This window comes from Cydia strobilella, chromosome 6, assembly GCF_947568885.1.
Source record: "Cydia strobilella chromosome 6, ilCydStro3.1, whole genome shotgun sequence".
Classification (NCBI taxonomy): domain Eukaryota; kingdom Metazoa; phylum Arthropoda; class Insecta; order Lepidoptera; family Tortricidae; genus Cydia; species Cydia strobilella.
This window is the reverse complement of record NC_086046.1, coordinates 3,064,513-3,084,655: the sequence shown is the minus strand read 5'-3', so window position 1 is coordinate 3,084,655 and position 20,143 is coordinate 3,064,513. Positions and strand designations below refer to the sequence as shown.

The 20,143-nt window shown below is 38.4% G+C and overlaps 2 protein-coding genes across 3 annotated transcripts; both read left to right on the top strand.

Moving 5' to 3' along the window:
• Positions 1 to 110: 110 nt before the first annotated feature.
• On the top strand, positions 111 to 20,143 carry LOC134741944 (SH3 domain-binding protein 5 homolog). 2 transcript variants are annotated; one of them, XM_063674832.1, is made up of 5 exons: positions 111 to 442; positions 5,503 to 5,565; positions 11,836 to 12,013; positions 18,390 to 18,508; positions 18,931 to 20,143. In XM_063674832.1, exons 1-5 carry the CDS (start codon positions 374 to 376, stop codon positions 19,936 to 19,938), a joined length of 1,437 nt encoding a protein of 478 aa, XP_063530902.1. In that variant the 5' UTR covers positions 111 to 373; the 3' UTR covers positions 19,939 to 20,143. The 2 variants fall into 2 exon arrangements, with proteins under 2 accessions (XP_063530902.1, XP_063530900.1); XM_063674830.1 differs by lacking the exon at positions 111 to 442 and having other exon boundaries at positions 5,380 to 5,565.
• On the top strand, positions 441 to 4,798 carry LOC134741940 (F-BAR domain only protein 2). The gene has a single exon (XM_063674824.1). The coding sequence runs from the start codon at positions 503 to 505 to the stop codon at positions 3,182 to 3,184; it is 2,682 nt and encodes an 893-aa protein (XP_063530894.1). The 5' UTR covers positions 441 to 502; the 3' UTR covers positions 3,185 to 4,798.

Genomic DNA, 20,143 nt, shown 5'->3' with positions numbered 1-20,143 from the left:
TAATTTAACTAATCGCTGCCTCTTTCGACTCGATACCGACTTTATAGAAAAGTGGGCGGACACTGGTCACTATGGCATGTTTTTTAAAAACTTTATAGTTGTCTATTGTTATTATTTGACGTCATGATTTCATGAAGTTGGACGTCATCTTGAATGAAAAATTCTCACTTTATTATTTATATAGCTAAATTAAACACGTTAGACGACTTGTGTGTGTTGTTTTCGTTCATTTGTCGACTAAATTAAACCAGGTGTACAGTGATGCGTGTTTAATTAGGACAAGTTCCGTTAATTGGATGGCAGTGTAACGGTGACGCTCTACGCTTTTGTGTCGGTGATGTAATTTAGGTGGCTTCTAGTGGCAGGCGCTACAATGGAAGAATCTTCATTTACTATCCCCGCGGACGACAATGGTGATACTGAGCTCGATCCTAGAATACAGGTCAGTGAGTGACTATAATGTGTCAACTGTAATCGTGTACTTCTATAACAGCCAGCAATCATGAGTGTCAACTTCGTAGATTATTTCGCCAGCGAGCACAATGGATACGATATTTTATATCAAAACATGAAATACGGGCTGATAGCTAGCAAAGAGTTCTCAGACTACCTCAGAGAAAGATCGAATATTGAGGAATCGAATTCGAAATTGCTGTCGAAGCTAGCGAAACAGGCGAACAGCAACTGCGCTCAAGGCACTTTCGCCCCCTTCTGGGGCGTGTTAAAATGCTCTGCGGAGAAACTGTCCAATTTGCACCAGCACATGTTTCAGAAAGTGAGTGAGCTGGTCAAGGATGTGGCAAGGTATGCCGAAGAGCTGAACAAGAAGCATAAAGCCGTGAAAGATTCTGAGTCTAGCACTCTAGAGGTGGTTCTACTTATACAAAACACTAAACAGGCTCTACAGAAAGCGAAAGACTTGTACACAAGCAAGGGGGCGGATCTAGAGAAACTTCGCAAAGATAATGCTTCAGCAAAAGACATTGAAAAGGCTGAGGTCAAATTTAAAAAGCTACATGATGAATATAGGCAACTAGTTGAAAAATATAACATGGTTAAACAAGATTTTGAAAAGAAAATGACACAAACATGCAAACATTTTCAAGATGTGGAAGAAGCACATTTAAAACAAATGAAACAGTTTGTGAATGTGTATGCTGACATTATACAGAACAACCATGACCTCATGGGTCAGGTGCATAGAGATTTTAAACATCAATGTCTTGAGTTAACAGTTGAAAAACTACTAGAACAGTTCATTACTGATAAATATATGGCAATAGAGAAGCCAAACTTAGTAGAGCTGCCAGTTTCTTTACCTAAACCAGGTTCAGCTAACAATTCAATATCAGAAGCTGATCAGATATCTACAGTTTCAAATGGGTCTCACAAACCTGCACAACCCCCTAAGGCAGCTAAGAAAGAGAGCCAATCTTTTGCCAGCAAGACCTCTAGAAGGACCACATCTCTGTTAAACCTGTTCACACCCAATTTCCAAAGTAAAGATGAGCCAACTGGGAGCATTGAAGGGGCCGCCCCATGCTCTGCTCCGTCTAGCCCCAGTGGTACCCCAGCCACACCTGTAGTCCCTGATAAAGATGCAGACATGGGTCGCACAACACTCAGAGAGTCCAAATGGTTCCTACGCAGCAGAAGAACCAAAACAAAGCTGAAAAAATCCAAAAAGAAAAAGGATGAGATTTCTGAAAATTCTAACATGGGTGACAAGTCTGACTTAGAGGAAAAAGAAGAAGAGGTTCCAACAAAAGATGATCTGATGAACTCTCCAGAGGTAGACGATGAAGGGTACTGCATCAGACCTAAAGATGAGAAAGGTAGTGTTTATTCTTCATCTGACACTGACTCGGAGGAAGAGAGAGAGCAAAAGATACATGTAGAGATTAAACCTATTAGTAATGGTAGTGCTCCTATGTCGGCAAGTGTAGATGAGCTAAGAGCAACAGTTGAAAACATCTCCCTGTACAAGATTGGAACGAATACGAGGCGCGGCTCAAACGCGAACGCAAGCAAAGCCAGCAGTGACTTATTAGACTTGAACTTTTTCCAGAGTCCCACAGCCAGTAATCCCACCTCTCCCCATGGTGTCTCAAACCCTTATGCGCCTTTACAAGCTAACCAATCGCAGCTCTTAGAGAGCCCTACTCCAGTATCCACAGCAGATGTAGGAGACTTGTTTTCAGAGGTTGGAGAAATGAGCCAAACTAACATTAGAACGTCCACGCCTACAATGTCGTCTATCTCGCTCCCGCGCCCTCCTTCAAGGCGATCAGAGGGAGATTTCCGAACTGCCGGCTCATCAGGGTCCCGAGGGCCATCTCCTCTGACAATAGGCATGGCTGATACAATACCCTTAGCTGTAGCCTTCCATGAGATCATCCACTCATACTTCAGAGGTTCAGAAGAGACTAAATGCCAAGTGAAAATGTCGGGAGACATGATGTTGTCCTTCCCGACTGGCATAGTTGGTGTGTTAGCTAACAACCCCAATCCGGCGAAGCTCTGCTTCAGACTGAAAAACATACACAGACTAGACAATGTCCTGCCTAACAAACAACTTATTAGCATCAATGCTATGATGTCAACTCGTGACACAACAGTTGTGGAATTTAACATGCCAGCATTAACTTCTCTGCTTAAACGGCAGTCTGAAAAGAACCCCACAGCTCAATACTTCAATGTAGACATATTGAAATATCAAATACGTCCAAAGGCCGGCGCGGCATCATGTCCATACCAACTGGTATCATACTGGAAATGTGAGAGAGAGCACACTGACTTGAAGGTGGATTACAAGTATAATCTCCATGCCATGAGCCCGCCTTCTCCATTGCTAAACGTATCTGTGTGCGTGCCAATGGATGGAGGTGTGACGAATGTTATAGCTATGCCGAATAATACTTGGAATGCGAAGAACGAGCAAGCTCTATGGCGTTTTACTGAATTGTCCCAACATTCTGAGGATAGGGGAGTAGGTTCTTTAAGGGCGCGATTTGAGCTGGAGCATGGGCCTTCTACAAAGGCTACGATTTCTGCTCAGTTTAATTGTGAAGGCGCAACACTTTCAGGCATAGAGTTTGAGCTGATAGGCAGCGGCTACCGCCTTTCCCTGGTCAAACGCCGCTTTGTCTCTGGAAAATACATTTGTGATAGTGATATTCACTGATCGGTCCAATCCCTTATGAATGTTTGTACATACTTGTATTGTATGTGTAGTGCGTAAATTTAACTAAGCTCGTACATGTACTACATGTTCGGTACCTTATAGGATTGTTTCCTGTCCACTTGGAATGATTTCATGTAATTTCATTTTAATTAGTTGTATCCAACTACATGTTGTATTAACATTTGTACTGTATATTTATGATTGATTAAATTCTGAGATAACTAAATTATATTCAGTATGATTAGAGATGTGCCATTTTTACATTACTTGCTGAATTGTGAGACAATAGTTCTACTGCAGGCTTTAAGATGTGAGTGTACCTCTTTTTGTTTATATTTAGTATGCATCACAAAGTTTTATGTTAATAATAAGTTTTTTTTGTATTACCTATTTAAACCCCAACAAATTAAGATACTTTATAAAAACATACATGGAAAAATATTGAAAGTAATTATTAACATTGATTTCTGAAGTTTAACTTAACCTCCAAAGGCCCACCATACAAAGTTTCCCTATTTTTAATTTGAACCTTGTTGTATAGAAGATTAGGGTGACTTTCGTTTGTTTTAGAAAAAATGAAACAAAAGAAATGCTACTTAATTCAGTTAGTGTAAGGTTCAAATTAGATTGAAACAGAGTGTACATTGTAATGCACATTGGGCCTTACGAGGTTAAAATATATTTCGAAAACAATAGTGCCGAATTTTATGGGGTTTCAGTGGACAACATTATTGATTTTATTGTTAGATCGTAATTTTGAATGGTAGTTATAATTTTGTAGGGGCCTAAATGAGATGCAATAAATATTGTAGTTATTAGATTCGACTAACAATGTGTTAGGTCACAGTTAATAAATTTGAACTTATAATATTTTTTTCATTATTCAAATATTCTGAAAAAATTAAATAATATTAAATAACTAAAATATTGCAACTAATAGAATTTCTAAATCTTCAATAACTTGGCTTTCAATTAATCAATTATGAATTTGATTGAATCTCGCAATTAATATTTTATATTTGAAGCATTACATTTTAAGAATTATAATAAGTCCGCATTTAGTTGCCAACCACCGCATTAACATATCTAACCATTACTCACATAAATGTTAATTTCGTTTTTATATTTACTCAAGAGTAATCTCATCTATTTATGTTTTATATAAAGATCGCAAAATGTATATGAAGATCATATTTATTGAAATACCTATTCATGGCCTAATGCTTTGTATTATTCCAATACATTTAAATAATGTTTAGCTAAGTGTTACTTTACCAAAACGGGAAGTGTTCATAATAAATAACAGACTACCATATATAACTTTAGATAACTGTACCTCAGTACAAGAAAACCATTCCAATTATTCTAAACTTTAATATTTAATTCTTAAGGGTTAATTTTGTATAACAAACTTATTCGCCCCTTTGGTGCGTTCAGAAATAGGCGTTACATTTGTTTTTTTTTTTATTCTCTGGGTAGCTACTCAAAAAAAGTTAAGAACTGTAATTGAATGCGTATTTTTATATTGTAAAATTTATCGCATGTGTAATTTCTATATACTGTAACTATTTACAATGATTATAATTTTGAAATTAAATGTAATTTTAGCCTTTTCATTGAACTTTTATTTACGGATAAGTGAAAAGAAAGAAAAAGACTAAGTAAGTATATTTATAAGTATTGTTTTGCTTAGCTATTAGTGACAGGAAACATTCCTTGAGGTGTTACTGGGCAGTTCTCATACAAACCAAATTGTACATTCATTTATTTATCATTTATATAAATAGATACTTTATTTAGCCAATAAAAGTAATGTAAGAAAAAAATCTGGTGCCAAATTGTAAAGAATTTTTTTGACGCATTGTACATACTGTTAACATAACAGACTCACTCACTGAATATCGCATACGATTTGCGATACATTACGGCATTTGATCGATCGATTCAATTCGTTGCTCCTACTTAGCAGGCAATTATCTAAAATCGCATGCCATTTGTTGCAACGTCTATCTGTAGAGCCTTAAGAAAAAAAAATTGGGCGCCAAAATGTAAAGAAAATTTTGACACTGTACATACTGCCAACATGACAGACGTAATTTAAGAAAAATAGAAATATTTAAGACTGTTTGTTAGAGCTGTCCCATACTCCCAACATGTAAAATATTATCTTATCTTATAAGTAGATGTGTGATAAAGGTATTGTCTCAGTGATGTCTCAGATGTTTCCCGTCGCTAGTTGTTGCTTGCTGTTGCCTCATAATTGGGAGTACCATGTGTGGGTGCCTTGTGACTGTCTCAAATTCTTTAAAACTTCGCAGGTGGAGCTGGAAAAGCTGAATGCTGCCACAGACGAGATCAATAAGCTGGAATTGGAGCTGGATGTGAGTAACTCTTAATAGAAAGTTAAATACATCAAAAGTAGCAGATGAAACATCATCTGTCACCCTAGAATACTTTTCGAAATAGTGATATATACTCTGGTACACCCACTTTATCAGTCGAAAAGGCGCGAAATTCAAATTTTCTATAGGAAGTTAACTTCGCGCCTACGTTTTTTTTAATTTGCCGCGCATAGTTGCCGCGTTTTTCTACTGACAAAGTGGGTGTGCCAGTTCGCGTTCAGAAGTATCTGCCACAATGTAATTGTTCTACATATATATTCGTTATTTCCGATGCTGACTACAGTCTGCAAGCCGCGGAAAAATAACAACGGAATCATTTCAAAAAGGAAATGAGCTCATACCTGGTCTCAGATGTAGAGCTTAGCTGCTAATATCCTTTCTTGAGGCTGTATTAATGTCAGCCTCGATTCAGTTACCTTGACATTGCATTTAGAAACCAATTTCTGAAATTTTAACGAAAAGCATTTAATGTAATAATTTTGAAAGTCAGTTCATGATAAGATGATAATATTGATAAATCGTAGGTTTAAAGCTATACGTTTCGTATGTATAATACATAAGAGGTTACGTTCGAATGGCGACTGCAGCAGCGTTGCTGCGTTGTTTTACGCTGCGTCTTAAGTAGGCGAACACTCGCGAATGCGAAGCGAAGCGGGGCGGCGGGCCCAAGGCGTTCGCGTTCGCAACGCGATCGCCCACGAAAGACACTTCTATAGGTAGTTAGTTAGTTTTGCTGGGCATTTTCCGCAAATGGACATCCAAATGTGCCTATTTTGCGTAATACTTGATAAGTACCTGATACTTCTATAGGTATCAAAGGATTGATTCACCCCGCTGTTCGCCTACGTAGTACGCTGCGTTAGGCGACTTCACTTTCACCGATTGAACGTACTAATACTGACAGTGCGGCAAGGAGAGCATCGCAATTTATCAAGAAAATTGATAGTGACATCAACCGCGTCATCGCTGCAGTCGAAATAATGTACTGTTTTGACAACCTGAGGGCCTACCGCGAACACCGAATTTCGCAAATTTTGGGCATCTCTCTTTTAGGGCATAATTAGAGTGACTATCTAGTTGCTCGAAAATTACAAACCTCGATATTCGCGGTTTATAGCCCAGAGTTAATAATACCGCATAATGTACAGTCGCCATCAGATATATCGAAGCGGCCAAGGCGCTCACAAATATCTGAACACGCCTCTATTGTCAAGGCATTAAGTGCGTGTTCAGATATTTTTGAGCACCTCGGCCACTCCGATATATCTGATGGCGACTGTACAGAGCTGTAGCGCCGAATACGTTAGTTCAGTTAGTTGTCAAATTACGAATTTGTCTTACACATCATCGAATTTTTGTTAACACAAATAATTTCGAGTACCTACCTACTTAGGTAATAACGAAAACTGACTTGGCGGATATTCCTGAACAAATGAGAATTGATTACGGCAGCTATCTCAATTATTTCGCTATGTTATTCGGCACTTCTCCAGGCTCATCAATCACGCGCCTTTCGCTTTGCCAACTTTCTTTTATGCCCATTCGAGATAACCTAACCTTGGCAAAAGTGAAAATTGCTCGATGCCAAGGTTTTCCAGGAAAGGTCTGGAAGAGATCGCTGTTTACCGATAAGACCGCCGTGTTACATCTACTCTTTTTTAAATAATAAATGTTATGTTAACTTACTAGTAAAATAATTTTATATGTAATCCGAAATCCTTGCGTTTGGTCTACCCACCGCAATAATGTTACCGATGCTATTATATCACATGTATTGTGTAATAACTGTGCCTCTATATTGATTTTGCATGAATCCTTATAAACGCCGTCTTACGAGCGCGTTGCCCATAAAGCGAGCTATTTCATAGCTACACTTGGAAACATGACTTAATATCGTCGCTATACTTATTCAACCTCATAGCAACAATCATTTGATGGAAATGTCGCTTTTCTTTCATTCGGAATACGGGTGTTTTTGTCATCAAATGAGTGTTGCAGATACGAGGTTGAGTAAGTATATAGCGGCGATATATGTTAGTAAATACTAGCATACTATTAAGTCATACACCCTTGTACGAAGAACCTTATACTTTATGCGATGCTTGTTATTTGTAAACAATTTCATTAATTTCTCAAGAAAGTAAACATATCGCGTGTTCATAGGCAGTTAATGCTGGGTAGTGGTGTGGTACCTACATTTAGCGGATCGATTAACACTCATCTATCCAATGTGCATAAATGTGCCAGTTTCAACCTAAAAGGGTACTTATTAAATATATTAATAACGGGTCACTCACGTGTTTTAAGTCGAAAACGCTCGACATGTTCCACTCCGTACCGAGGAGCGTGCGTCAGGAGCTTGCGTCGACGGTGACGGACCGGCGCGGCGGCGGTTTAATATGTCTGTGTCTCACGGAAGTTTTGTTATTAAAAGGGTACTTATTGTCGGCTGTCAATAAGGCGCTATATCCATATAGCTTCAATTGGAAATCAACCTTTACGACAAGCGACAATGTGGTACCTTTTGGTTGAAAGCGTCAAAAATGTTTACTACACTTGCATTTTTTCGCTTAGCATCTTTGTTGTCAGAAAAAAAGCGATATTTATTTAGTAACTATTCCAAAGTAAAACTATTTTGGCATTTTTTTTTGTGTTTTAAGTTTATGTGTTCATACTCGTAGGATTCCCTGATATTTTAAGTGCCCCAACTTTTCAGTATCCACTAACACTACTTTACTATGCATGGGAACTTGTATGAAAGCAACGTAATAGGAAATCGAAAACACTGTTTCTCGTAGTAGAATCGATAGTGCTCGTGATTCTGAGAATAATCTAAAATATCATATACTTACAGCAATAAAATAAAAAACAAATTTTAGAGGTCACTAGCCTTATAACTCGCAACAATACCTAACTGTCATTCCACTTCCATTCTACCAAAAAAGAGTAGGTAAATATGTATGCATCATGTCATGAGCATATTATCTGCGCAATGACAAGATAAAGAAACTGCATAGTGCATACCACATGCACATGCACTCGCCATACAAGTCTAAGACAAAAGCGCAGAACAATGCTGGGGTAATGGGATATTATATAGAAATGCTTTGTGTAGATTGTGTCCATACGTAATACCTAGAGGTACTTGAAATAAATGCTTTAGTAGGGCCACAGAATAAGTAATAGTATTATGTAGGGCTATAAACATTTTATAGCGCTAGACAGGACAATATAATCAAATCTTTTACAATAAATATGAAGTATATGCAATTCTTGATTTTCTCGCAAAATCTGTAGACGTCAGTTGGAATCTGGCATAAAAATAGAATCTCAAATCGTTTGTTGATCACCTTGATTCCAAGCTTAAGCTGCTCACTTATAACTTTATCTATACCTACTAACTAAAGTAACTAGTATTAAGTAACTATACCTACTGCGAACTCATTTAAGTCCCTTTTGGTAGTTCTGATTATCATAACATTCATAACACTAATCGATTTTAACAAATTTATAGGACTACCACACCGCTGCTCAAAACGCAACATGACAAAAACGCATGTGGACCGAAAACCCTTCCAATATTAACAATATTATTTCTTTTTTGACGATTGGATTTTGTAATAGGAGCTTGTCTTTCGACAAAGGCATACTCTAGACTTCCATATCTCTATCTCTTGCAATACAAGACTAATCCATCCTTTGCCGGCCACTCTTCTGTAGTCATCATCTCATCTTCCCAACATTTATTTTACAGATGATGTACCCAATTGCTAAAACAAGAGCTCGGATAGCGTCCATCATTATATAAATATTATCAAATATTATTGAGTAATTCAGTATCTATGAAATATGTGGTAGTATATTAATTCCAGTATTTTATTTGTGTATTTTATCTGGTCTTTTAGTTGTTTGCGATAGTTCTAATCTAACATATATCTTACTTTTCTCGGTGGTTGACTGATAAAGAATGCCATTAAGTCCGTTTATTCATTATTTTTTTTTGTATTTGTGCAACAAATAAAAAAATATTGCTACTCGCGGCTAAATTTGTGTACGATCTAATAACACTTTCAGTGCCATCAAGCGCCCTATTTTCAATACAAAATGGACCCACCTAGCGAGTTCTAGTGAATGTGTTAAGATATTCAGAAACTGCACATCGCATTACGCGGCATGTGACTAGTCAATTAGGCAAATTAAGGCGAGGCCGGCGGCAGGTCAATTGCGCCTGTTAGCTCCCTTTTATATAACCGTTGTGTAACCTATACGTGGGGAAATGCGTCTAGATGGAATGAGTGGCTGAGATTTTTCGCTCTAAGCTCAATCTGGCACGCGTCATATTCCTATGAAAATATGACGTGTATTGAAACATGGACGTTTTTATACATCTAAATCCACCTGCAGGCTAGGCCTGCGATCGTTTATAGAAAACGCCTCATCATCATTCAATTTAAGAGCTGGGGTCTTGTCGGTGCAGCGTGATGAAGTTCCACCTTAGACGATCCGAAGCCAGCCCTACGGAAAACGCCTATCGAAACTAAAATAATGTAACTACGTAAAGAAATTGTCAGGTGGCAACCGAAAACTCACTAGTTACCACAAGTTCAGAATCATATGGAACCGTACGGTACAACAGAATACAACATTTAAGAAAATGATGATATCTTGGCTGTGTGGGAAATGTTTTTACAGTGTGGGCGAGTTCCTTAATAGTTAAGTTAATATATAGGTAATATGCATGGACTTAGGCTAGTTAACTGCTTACCATCAGGCGGGCCGTATGCTTGATTGCCACCGACGTAGTATAAAAAAAAAGTTTAATTAAATTTGTATGCCAGTTTGTAGGCACAATGTGGAGATCCTATGTACTTACATATTGTAAATAGTTTTAAGACCTCTTTGTAACCCATATTGACAAATCAATTATCAATTACGGTTGTACTTACCATAACAAGGTTGATATTTTTATTATTATTATTGAGTTTTGGTTCTCTCTTCTTCGTGTAAACGGATCAAACTTCTTACCCTATTTTTTTTGCCAATGTTTTGCCACTTCTAGCCCTCAGGAGATCTTCCTCAATACACATCGTTAAGCACAAGGAGGAGTGGAGCTTCTCTGTGGGAGTGTATCACCTTGTGGCCCAATTCCCTATCTCAGGAGGTTATCTTTTGACCGACCAACTCACGTCTGTCTTAAGTCTGTTAAGAGTTTTCCACATTGCCCACTTCTCCTTTCCCCCTTGAGTCTGGAGTGAGTTTTAATTGTCTTCTGAGTCTTCTGACGACATAATCGCGTGAATTTTCGTTCGCAGCTGTCATTCACATTTTTTCTGTCGTTTATCGATAAAAGATTGTTATCTTGGCTACGACCCCTGTACACATGCCTCGATAAAACTTAATCTTACATAACATTTCAGCATTATCGCAATAAATGGAAGATAACTTGGCGGCCAGCCATGACATTTCGTTTAAACCAAGCGTCCGCAGAATCGAATGACACGTTTCTGATATTATAGACGCGGAGGTTATGAAAGTCAAACTTCTAAAAAGGAAATAGACAATTTAACTGAATTTTTAGATGTTATTACAGAGAAAAGGGCAGACTCACCTCGGCAACCTGTTATTAATAATCAATATAATTATAGATTTAGTTTTTTCTCAGATTTAGGTGGTTGTTTAATCAGAATCGATTATATAGTGACCAAAGTGGAACACAAGATGTTATCTTAGGGAAAACGATTTAATTTCATATATTTGGTCACTTCGAAGTCACAATCTTTATTTTGATCAACCACATTCAAGGATTAAGCTATTACAAAAATAAGCTACTTACAAAAATATGTTTTTTTGTAAGTAGCTTATTTGACCCGGCAGTCACGGCCAAACCATCGGCTTTCGCTCTTCTATTTCGCGTGCAGTCAAAAGCAAGGGCACACACAATGCAATCCTCACACCCTACAACCTAAATGGTCGCGCACTGTGCGGTTTAAGAGGAATTTCCTCCCGCGGACGCTCCGGCTGTGAAATGACCTCTCTGTCAAGGTTTTCCCGAGGGTCTACATTATGGGGTTCTTCAAAAAAGGAGTATACAGGTTTTTAAAGGGTCGGTAACGCGCATGTAATACCTCTGGAGTTGCAGGCGTCCATACGCTACGGTGACTGCTTAACATCAGCGGGCTGTATGCTTGTTTGCCACCGACGCGGTGTAAGTAGGTAAAGTTGATATTATAGCTTATATTTTCTTTGCAGGAGTCTACGAAAACCTTCCACCTGCTCTTAAACGAGACGTCCCGACGACTCCAAGGGTTGACCAAACGGCTTGGGACTTGCGTGGACAAGTCCAGGCCCTATCACGAGGCTGTGGCTGCCGCCGCTACAGCGAGAACAGAGTGCCAGAAGGCTGCTGTGCAGTTTCAAAGAGCTAGTGGTAAGTTGTACCCATAACCGCTATTATACGAACGGGTCTACCGCGATTTAATTTCATTGTTTTTACCTTAAATTCCGACGTTTCAGCTGAATTGCATCAGCTGTGGTCACGGAAAGACTGACGTCCCATGTGATGTGTTCAAAATGCGAGAGTTTAAAGGGCCATAACTCATGTTAAATATAGAGATATCAATCACAGTTTTGAATGATTCACGGTTAGTTTCACTTGACTTATATCTACCGGGATATGGACAATACAAAAGGTAATCACGGTCCAAGTCTATAAGGATCAGCAGTAGTCTAAAAAAATTAACAAAAAAAATCTTACAACATTACATTACTTTATCTGTTACTGTGTGGTCTTGAGCCTAGGCCCTACTTTACGACGTACATTTCTATTGAATCATCTTAAAAGGCACAGCGGAATAGTCGTTCCATCTGTCAGATTTACAAAAAAACGGCAACCAAATATTCGTACTACTAGGAGAGCAGTTACGACACTCTGCAAAGAGGACAACGACAAAGAAGAAGAGAAACAGGAATGTAGTATTGGGTGCCTGTAAGATTTAGCTACGAAAGAAGTTACTAAAATGAAAACAAAAGGCTTTCGTAATACCACTGCAGTATCGCACGGGCTATTTCTTCGATCTTGGCCGGACACAGTGCCGACTGCCGTTGGTCTAGATTGCTAATCTGACTTACGTCTGTGTCTACATTTTTCTTGTAACACTTGTATGGGCTATATAACACAAATGGATCAAACTGCCCGCCTGTTTCCGCATGGCCTTACATCATCATCATTGACACGGCAGGAATGGTATGTTGTACGTGTCTGTGTAGTGGAATCTGTACAAAATGACGATGAAAATACTTGCAACAACTATAAGACTTGTAACGCTCCTGAAATATGCTAGAGACAGATCTGTTTGTCAGATGTTTCTGGGGGACAAATTTGACAATGGTACAGAATCCCCACTGTCTCGAAAGATATTTGACAGCGAAACTCCACGAATCACATTGTCAGTCTCTAGTCCCTTACGCGCTGTTTACGCGATTTCCTTCTCTCACTAGACTGTCCCACGTCTGAACAAATTTTAAATTCGAAATTTCCGTTGAAAGCGACCCGTTTCTATTAATCTTGAGATTAAAATAGTAAAGAGTTATAATACCGTTCTGTGCAATTCGCATGGGCCTTTTTCGGGGAAGTGGGGAGACGCATGCGGGAGAGAGGTTTGGATCCTCGCTCTGGGTCCTTCCTGATGCAAAGATTGTCCATCGCGGTTCAACGTGGCAACGCGGCGAGCGTGATGAGCAGCTTTGCATCGGGGGGGGTCGCGGGACGATTTATACGGCTGATTATTTAAGATGTGACTTAATGTGTGTTGGTGAAATGTGTGGATTTATTTTAATTGTGATATATTATTATTAGTATTAGTTTCTAGGGTAGTATATTAGTTTAGAGTAAGAGTAATTTATTGTTGTGATGTATAACATCTACAACCAGAACCATATTAACCAGTGTAATCTTATTAGTGGTCTGGTTTTAAAGCTGCGGAATCAATGTCACATTGACTGCAGAACCTTATCGGACAGCGGATGTTCCTCCCTTATCACCCTTATCGGTGCTATTAAACGGACCGCCAAGGCTGCGCGAGCCTTCAAAGAGAGCCAGTGTGGCCATTTTATTGAAACTTGTCCCGTCACCTTTTTATTAGAAATTATGTTACTTCTGGATCACGAGGTCTTTCGATTCTGACAGGAGAAAAAAATGTCCCATCCATAGATTTCTCGTATCGTCAATTCCGTTACCGTCATACAAAGTCAAAGTGGTGGCGGAATGAAAAAAAAAGAATCTTAAGGGCCCTTACAGACGAGCGTGTTTTGCAAAATGCTGACTTGCAAAAAAAATTGCCCATCCGATTTAGGCTTAGGCGGTTTAGGCAGATTCAGATGTATGTTATACTTAAGTTAAGGTCAGACTTAATCGATATATGTACAATAAATACCACAATAAAGTAATTTATGATGCCACCTTGAATTAATCGACTTGTGTCACATTTGAACGAAATTTCAGATCGATAAGTAATTACTGATTAGAATCATGAAATTTTGAACAGCCAGCAGCTGTTTTTGTCCTTATCGATCATTATATACGCCCTATAACGGCCACGGTCACTTTAGCTTAGTTTAGCGTACCTAGTGACCCTGTCTGCGAATTGCAAACCTAGTGTTCCTGGATTAAAATCCCAGTACATACGTACTTTTTATGTTGTGAGTATGAGTACGGATGTTCTGAAAATGACTTTATCAGACTTACGAAAGTCTGACATCTTATTTTCATATTTATAAGTTAACTAATTGTACTCTATATTAAGTTTATAATGTAATACTAAAATATAAATTTGTCCTTTAGGTAAAATATGTATAAAAATCGCTATTAATATAATGCGCTACCGTGGAGTCACGGGACAGGCCTAGCCTAGTGTGATCCACTAAATCGATGTAAATGTAACTGATTTTGAAAATAAAATTTTACTTTACTATTACTTAAATGTTTTCTCTATTCCACAAAAATTTGGAATTTTACTTAAATGCTTTTGAAGCAGGTATTAGGTACCTATTTATGTACAGATCTATTTTATAAATCTTTCACAACACAAGTCTTATTAACGCTTACTAAGACACTGTCTACATATTTATACATACGAGACGATGTAAAAGATACGGGCAATGCTCTAAAGAAGTTTTGAATTGGTCTTCTTATTTTTACTACCACTGCTTATCCCCAGTTCTTAGATATAAGTATGTGTAACCAAAAAAAAGGGGAATTCTCTCTCGTTCCTCCGTAGCATATCTAGGATCTGGAATGAGCTGTAAAAAGTCTTTAACGTACATCTGCACACCTTATGTTTAAACATTTAGAGCTAAATTTCCAATGGATAATTTTGATCTTATTTAAACTTCACGCTCCACATTGCTCGGAAGTCAGCAATGTGCGAGGTCACGGTCAAGAATCAGGAGACCGTTAGCTTCCGTACTGATTTCAACAAGGGCCTGTTACTCTTTGATAGAGAAAGATAGTCTTATTGCGATTCCTATAAGACGAAAGAGAAAATATTGCCATGCTTTGTCTTTATCACCGACCGGGCATTTTTTCATGGTCGGATTATGGCATCATAGCAAGGAGGCGATGGCGAAATACCGAAATTTATAAGTGTGAAAGAGAAAAAATCCCGCAATAGAATTACGGTGCCATACATGAAACTGTCAATCATACAATATGTCTTTATTTTACCCCTGGTCGCTCGGTTTCATGTCTATAACTACTTGTATATTATGTCTATGGATTTCAACATGGTTTGTGTTCAGAAACGCATTACATTGTATTGTATTATTGTATGTTTGTTATGTATTGTATGTTTGCATACGCTTCTTTTGGTTTCTCTTGAAAAAATAAGTCAAGCATTGAAATCATCCTACCAAAAATCGATTTCCTAGCGTACTTAATCCGTCCGTCCCGGGAGTATTTGACTTTTGTATGTATGTATAAACTCTTTATTGTACAAAACACAAATACAAATATGGCACAGGATAGGCGGTACAAACTACACACATACTAAATGTACTTTTCATACATTAGTATGTGTGTCCGCAGAAAATGTTCTTTTCTAAAATACGCCCTTGTAACCAAATCGATACTCTCACAGCACGCGATCGCGATGATATCACTTTTATTAGGCACAGTCATGTACGTTATAATTATGAGGCGATTAAATAAGCGACAGCTTTTACTATACTATATACTATCATTCACGTATTGTGATAACTGATAGATACGTAAGGCGCATTGTGCGAAATGGTTTTATCTAGCCATGATGATAAAAAACATAGTACATCAACAAACTCCAAACGAAAAGAAATAGTAAATTTCGATGCTAGTGCGGAAAGTAGCCTACGGCTCGTGGCAAGATATCTCGGTACTCGTGAAGTAATGATATTTCCGCACGTGTATCGAACGACGGTTTTTAATAGAGTTGCGAAAAAATAAGAAAAACAACAAGTAAGGAATAAAAACAATATCAGGTGTTGCCTTTGGAAACTTAAAACATGCTTGCAGTAAGAAAAAACGCCTTTTCTTTGTCAGGCGTTTCGGCAGCTATTCCTAGCCTCCTAAACCTTCCATAACTATTCCGTTCCATTGGTATCAATATTCCATCGATAAAAAGCAGATTGGATAAAAATTAAGCTACCCAAATTACTAACTCCACGCAGACGAAGTCGCGGGCAAAAGCTAGTAATCATAATACTCTTTGCTCCACACATGAGCCTCGGAAATAGCCAACAGTTAAGGTGACGAACGACACCAAGTTTAAGGACCTATAGAAATAACTAAGTGTATATTACATCGGCAGCACGTCAAACAAGTATGCGTACACGCAAGTCGTCAATTGCTTGCAAGCCGCCTGATAACCGCCTTCCGCCGCGGGGGCGCATTCCATAGCGCCCGTGTCACGTCTATATTATAAAGAGATTCTATCTTTCTATCGGTATTGTGTCGATCTATTCATATTTTATTTATGTATCTATTTTCAAACATGCGTGTAAATATTGATATTAAGTCCGTAATAATAGTAAACATGGTATTTGCGCTAGCAATGAGATTACGTTGCTACCACATTGCCGGCCTAGATCAGCAAAGTAGTCGGATTCTGCATCATCTCAAATGACTTTCGTTTAAGACAGTAATCTGTTAAACAAAAGCCATTGTCTCTTTTGTGCGAGCTCTCGGCCTTTGTGTGCTATTGTGTGTTGGCGGCGTTGGCGCGTGCCACGGCGCGTGCGGTGCTCACACACAATGGCCGGCCATTCGAAGCAACAAATTGTCTTAAATATTTACGCACCTTGACAGGCGTGTTTCACTCCGCGATTTCGTCGCGTCGCTACAAGTACCTGCGGCCGCCTCAGTTTTGAGGTTTTGCCATAGTAATTGCCGCTATGAAACGGACGCCTGCACGCGCTTGCGCCGCCTTGCGCGTAGTAGTCGCGTTTTGTTAGGGAGTGAATCTTCTGTACTTAGTACTATTATATTCTGTGACCTTAATCAATGTATCTTTGATGCGGGTTAAACTTAACCTCCTTTTTTATGAAACATTACCCTCATAATAAATTCAATGTTACCTTATCATGCAGACAAGGTCAGTGTCAAAGATAATTTTATATACGCCTCTATGACCACATGTTCTTATCAGGAACCTTATTTGCAAAACATATTGCCTTGACTACGAATCTATTAGACCAGTGTAACTTGACAGCGATTTTCGTAACATTTATATGCAACTAAAGGTCTCACTTTTATTCATATTTACTGTGCGAGTTATAAGTAGGTACGTATAATAATAGTGATTGTAGTAAAACATTTACTCAGTGACTTCATTATTTGTTTCGAGTCGTTATTGTACATAACTTAAATGCATATAAACATTAATGTTTGTTTCGCTTGGACATGACAATGTTTATTTTATATTAATTTTGCTAATGGAACTTTCTTTGGCATGGTATATATGTCAATTTATTTATTTATAAAATAATAATTTTACACGTGACATCATCAAACCCACGAATATACACGAATTAACAAACTAGGGTATAATAACGTGCCCCGCTGGGAAACGGCCGTGCCTATCTATGTCAGCGTTTTCCAAACTATGGGCCGCGGCCCATTGGTGGGTGGCGAGCGAAAATTGAGTGTGCCCTGAAGACGTGCCAACAAAAAAATGCAGTTAACGAAATTCTGGCTCTCAGTTGCTGGCAACTATCTTTGCCTGTTCGATGAAGCTATAAAAGTACTTTCCTTCAGTATGATTGATGTACGATTCAGAATGATTAGGTGCAGGGTCCCGAATTTAGCAGTTTTTGTTAGGTGGGTCAGAGCCCAGACAACATTGGGAACCAGTGATTCTATGTAATATGTAAACCACTGACGTATAATAAAAGAAACAAAAATTACACAAAATGTGCTACCAAAAGATATTAAACTATAACTAGTCATTGATGCTAATATGTAATATGTTAACAAATAGGTAGACTAACTTAAATATGTAATTATCATCATCATCATAACTTAAGAGCTTTGCTCTTATCGGTGGAGTAATTGCCAATCCGTTCTTTCCAGAGCCAGTCTTTTGATTTGCTCGTACGATGCATTCTTTTTCACTTGGCTGAGATAACATTCTGGAAGGCAAAATTGAAAAGACGAGAGGCAGTGGAAAGCCTAGAATCACTTATCTCAGCCAAGTGAAAGAGAATATGTAATAACGCTCAGCTATGTTATAATCTACAGAATTAATACTATACACAGCTTATTCTTATTTTTTCAGAGCTCCACGCAGCAGCTAAAGAAACAGTAACACTAGCCGAGCAGCGTTTTGTGAGCAAGCAGGATGAGTGGCAGTTCGACAGCAACTGGCAGGAGGTGCTCAACCACGCCATCATCAAGGTAAGTTTTCCCAGTATTTAACAACCCTCTTATTATTTTTATTTACTTGGAGACGCATTCAAAAAATTCAAACCTTTGCTTTACCGTCATCTCGTTGCCCATATCCTTCCTATAATGTCTCTGAGATAGTCCGTCCACTGGTTTCTTGCACCCGCTATGAGCCCTGCCTGGATGCACTGGTTTCTGTGTTCATCTACACTTTTCATCTTTTAGTTAGACTATCTACGAAATAGCGCTAACAACTTTTTAAGTTACACATAATCATTATAATACATCACTAATAATATTTCACTATAAGTCACAACGTTTTTAATAGTTGCCCTTCGAAAACTTCGATACCGACAAATTAATTTTATAATCAACTAAACTGCAAATATGTTTGTTAATGTTGGTGCCTGATAGATTATATTTATGTCTTTCAGGTCATGGACGCAGAGAAAAGAAAAGCGGAAAGCGGCCGCGAGCACCAAAAGAAAGCCGCTGCCTTCATCACAGCCGAGAAAAAGGTGGCTCAGCTGGAAGAAAACTTGAAACGCAACATCATCAAATCTCGCCTCTACTTCGAAGAGAAGAAACTATGCGACGAGCAGCTCCAAACACAGAACAAGAAGATTGAGAAACTCCAACGGCTCATAGCGGATGCTAAATTCAGGTACTCAAAATCTCTTAAAGCATTAGAGGAAATATCCGAAGAAATTCATAGAAGAAGAGGCGAGTATACTGGAAAAGAAATCCCTGTAGGTCCACGGGAGCCAGGAGTAGGCGCGGAAAGAGATCCGATACATGATGAAGTTAAACTTGAAGAGGAAACTGATGGAGTAGAAAAGGACGATGAATCTAGTCTCCAGGAGCTGAGAATGCGTGTGAGAGAGCTGGCACTTAAACCTATCGATAGAACTGATGTGGAAACAGATGAAGCTTGGGCGTTAGAGCTTAATGAAACTATCAATAAACTCGATCAGCTGCTAATGATGAAAGAGAATAACCAACAGAAAAGATCTAAGTTCACAGCCAGATCCCCGAGGAATGCTAGCGCTCCTTCCACAAGCTCAAATTCAGCTTTCAAATATAGTCAACCACCTAGCGATTCATGGAAAAACGAGACTAATTTGACGCGCGTCAAATCTAGAAGTCGCGAAGTCATGTATGATCACAACCCTATACCTATAAGCAAGACTGAAAAATCTAAAAGCATGATGTCTTTAGATGTTTTAGCTTTAGCTCGCGACACAAATATTATGGATAGGGAGTCTTACTTAAAAGCGGTTATTGAAGACAAGAGTCCAACTGGAACTTATACTGAAAGTAATTCGGATAGGAACGATAGTCCAGATGAGATTCTAATGGTCGAATGTGATTCTAGCGACTCTACGCAGAACCCAGTCATAAGGATGACCAGCTCTACTGTCACTGACAGCGATAATAGTTAAAACAATGGAAATTTTAAGTCAATTGAATGTCTGAAATAAAAAAATATAAATGTTGCATATCTCTTTTCTATGCGTGAAATGTAATAAGTTTTTTCATAGATTTTGTATTATATTTGCAGGTCATGTTCATGTGTACATTTTTAGAGTTTTGTGTTTAATTTTGATACCTGCGATATTATAAAATGAAATAAAAATCGGAACAATG

What these genes read in the sequence shown, in the direction of transcription:
- LOC134741944 (XM_063674830.1), top strand. Translation starts at nt 5,395, where the DNA reads ATGTCTCAGATGTTTCCCGTCGCTAGTTGTTGCTTGCTGTTGCCTCAT. An exon ending in AGCTGGAATTGGAGCTGGAT is followed by an intron (nt 5,566 to 11,835) that starts GTGAGTAACTCT and finishes TTTTCTTTGCAG; the next exon opens with GAGTCTACGAAAACCTTCCA. An exon ending in TCAACCACGCCATCATCAAG is followed by an intron (nt 18,509 to 18,930) that starts GTAAGTTTTCCC and finishes TATGTCTTTCAG; the next exon opens with GTCATGGACGCAGAGAAAAG.
- LOC134741940 (XM_063674824.1), top strand. Translation starts at nt 503, where the DNA reads ATGAGTGTCAACTTCGTAGATTATTTCGCCAGCGAGCACAATGGATAC.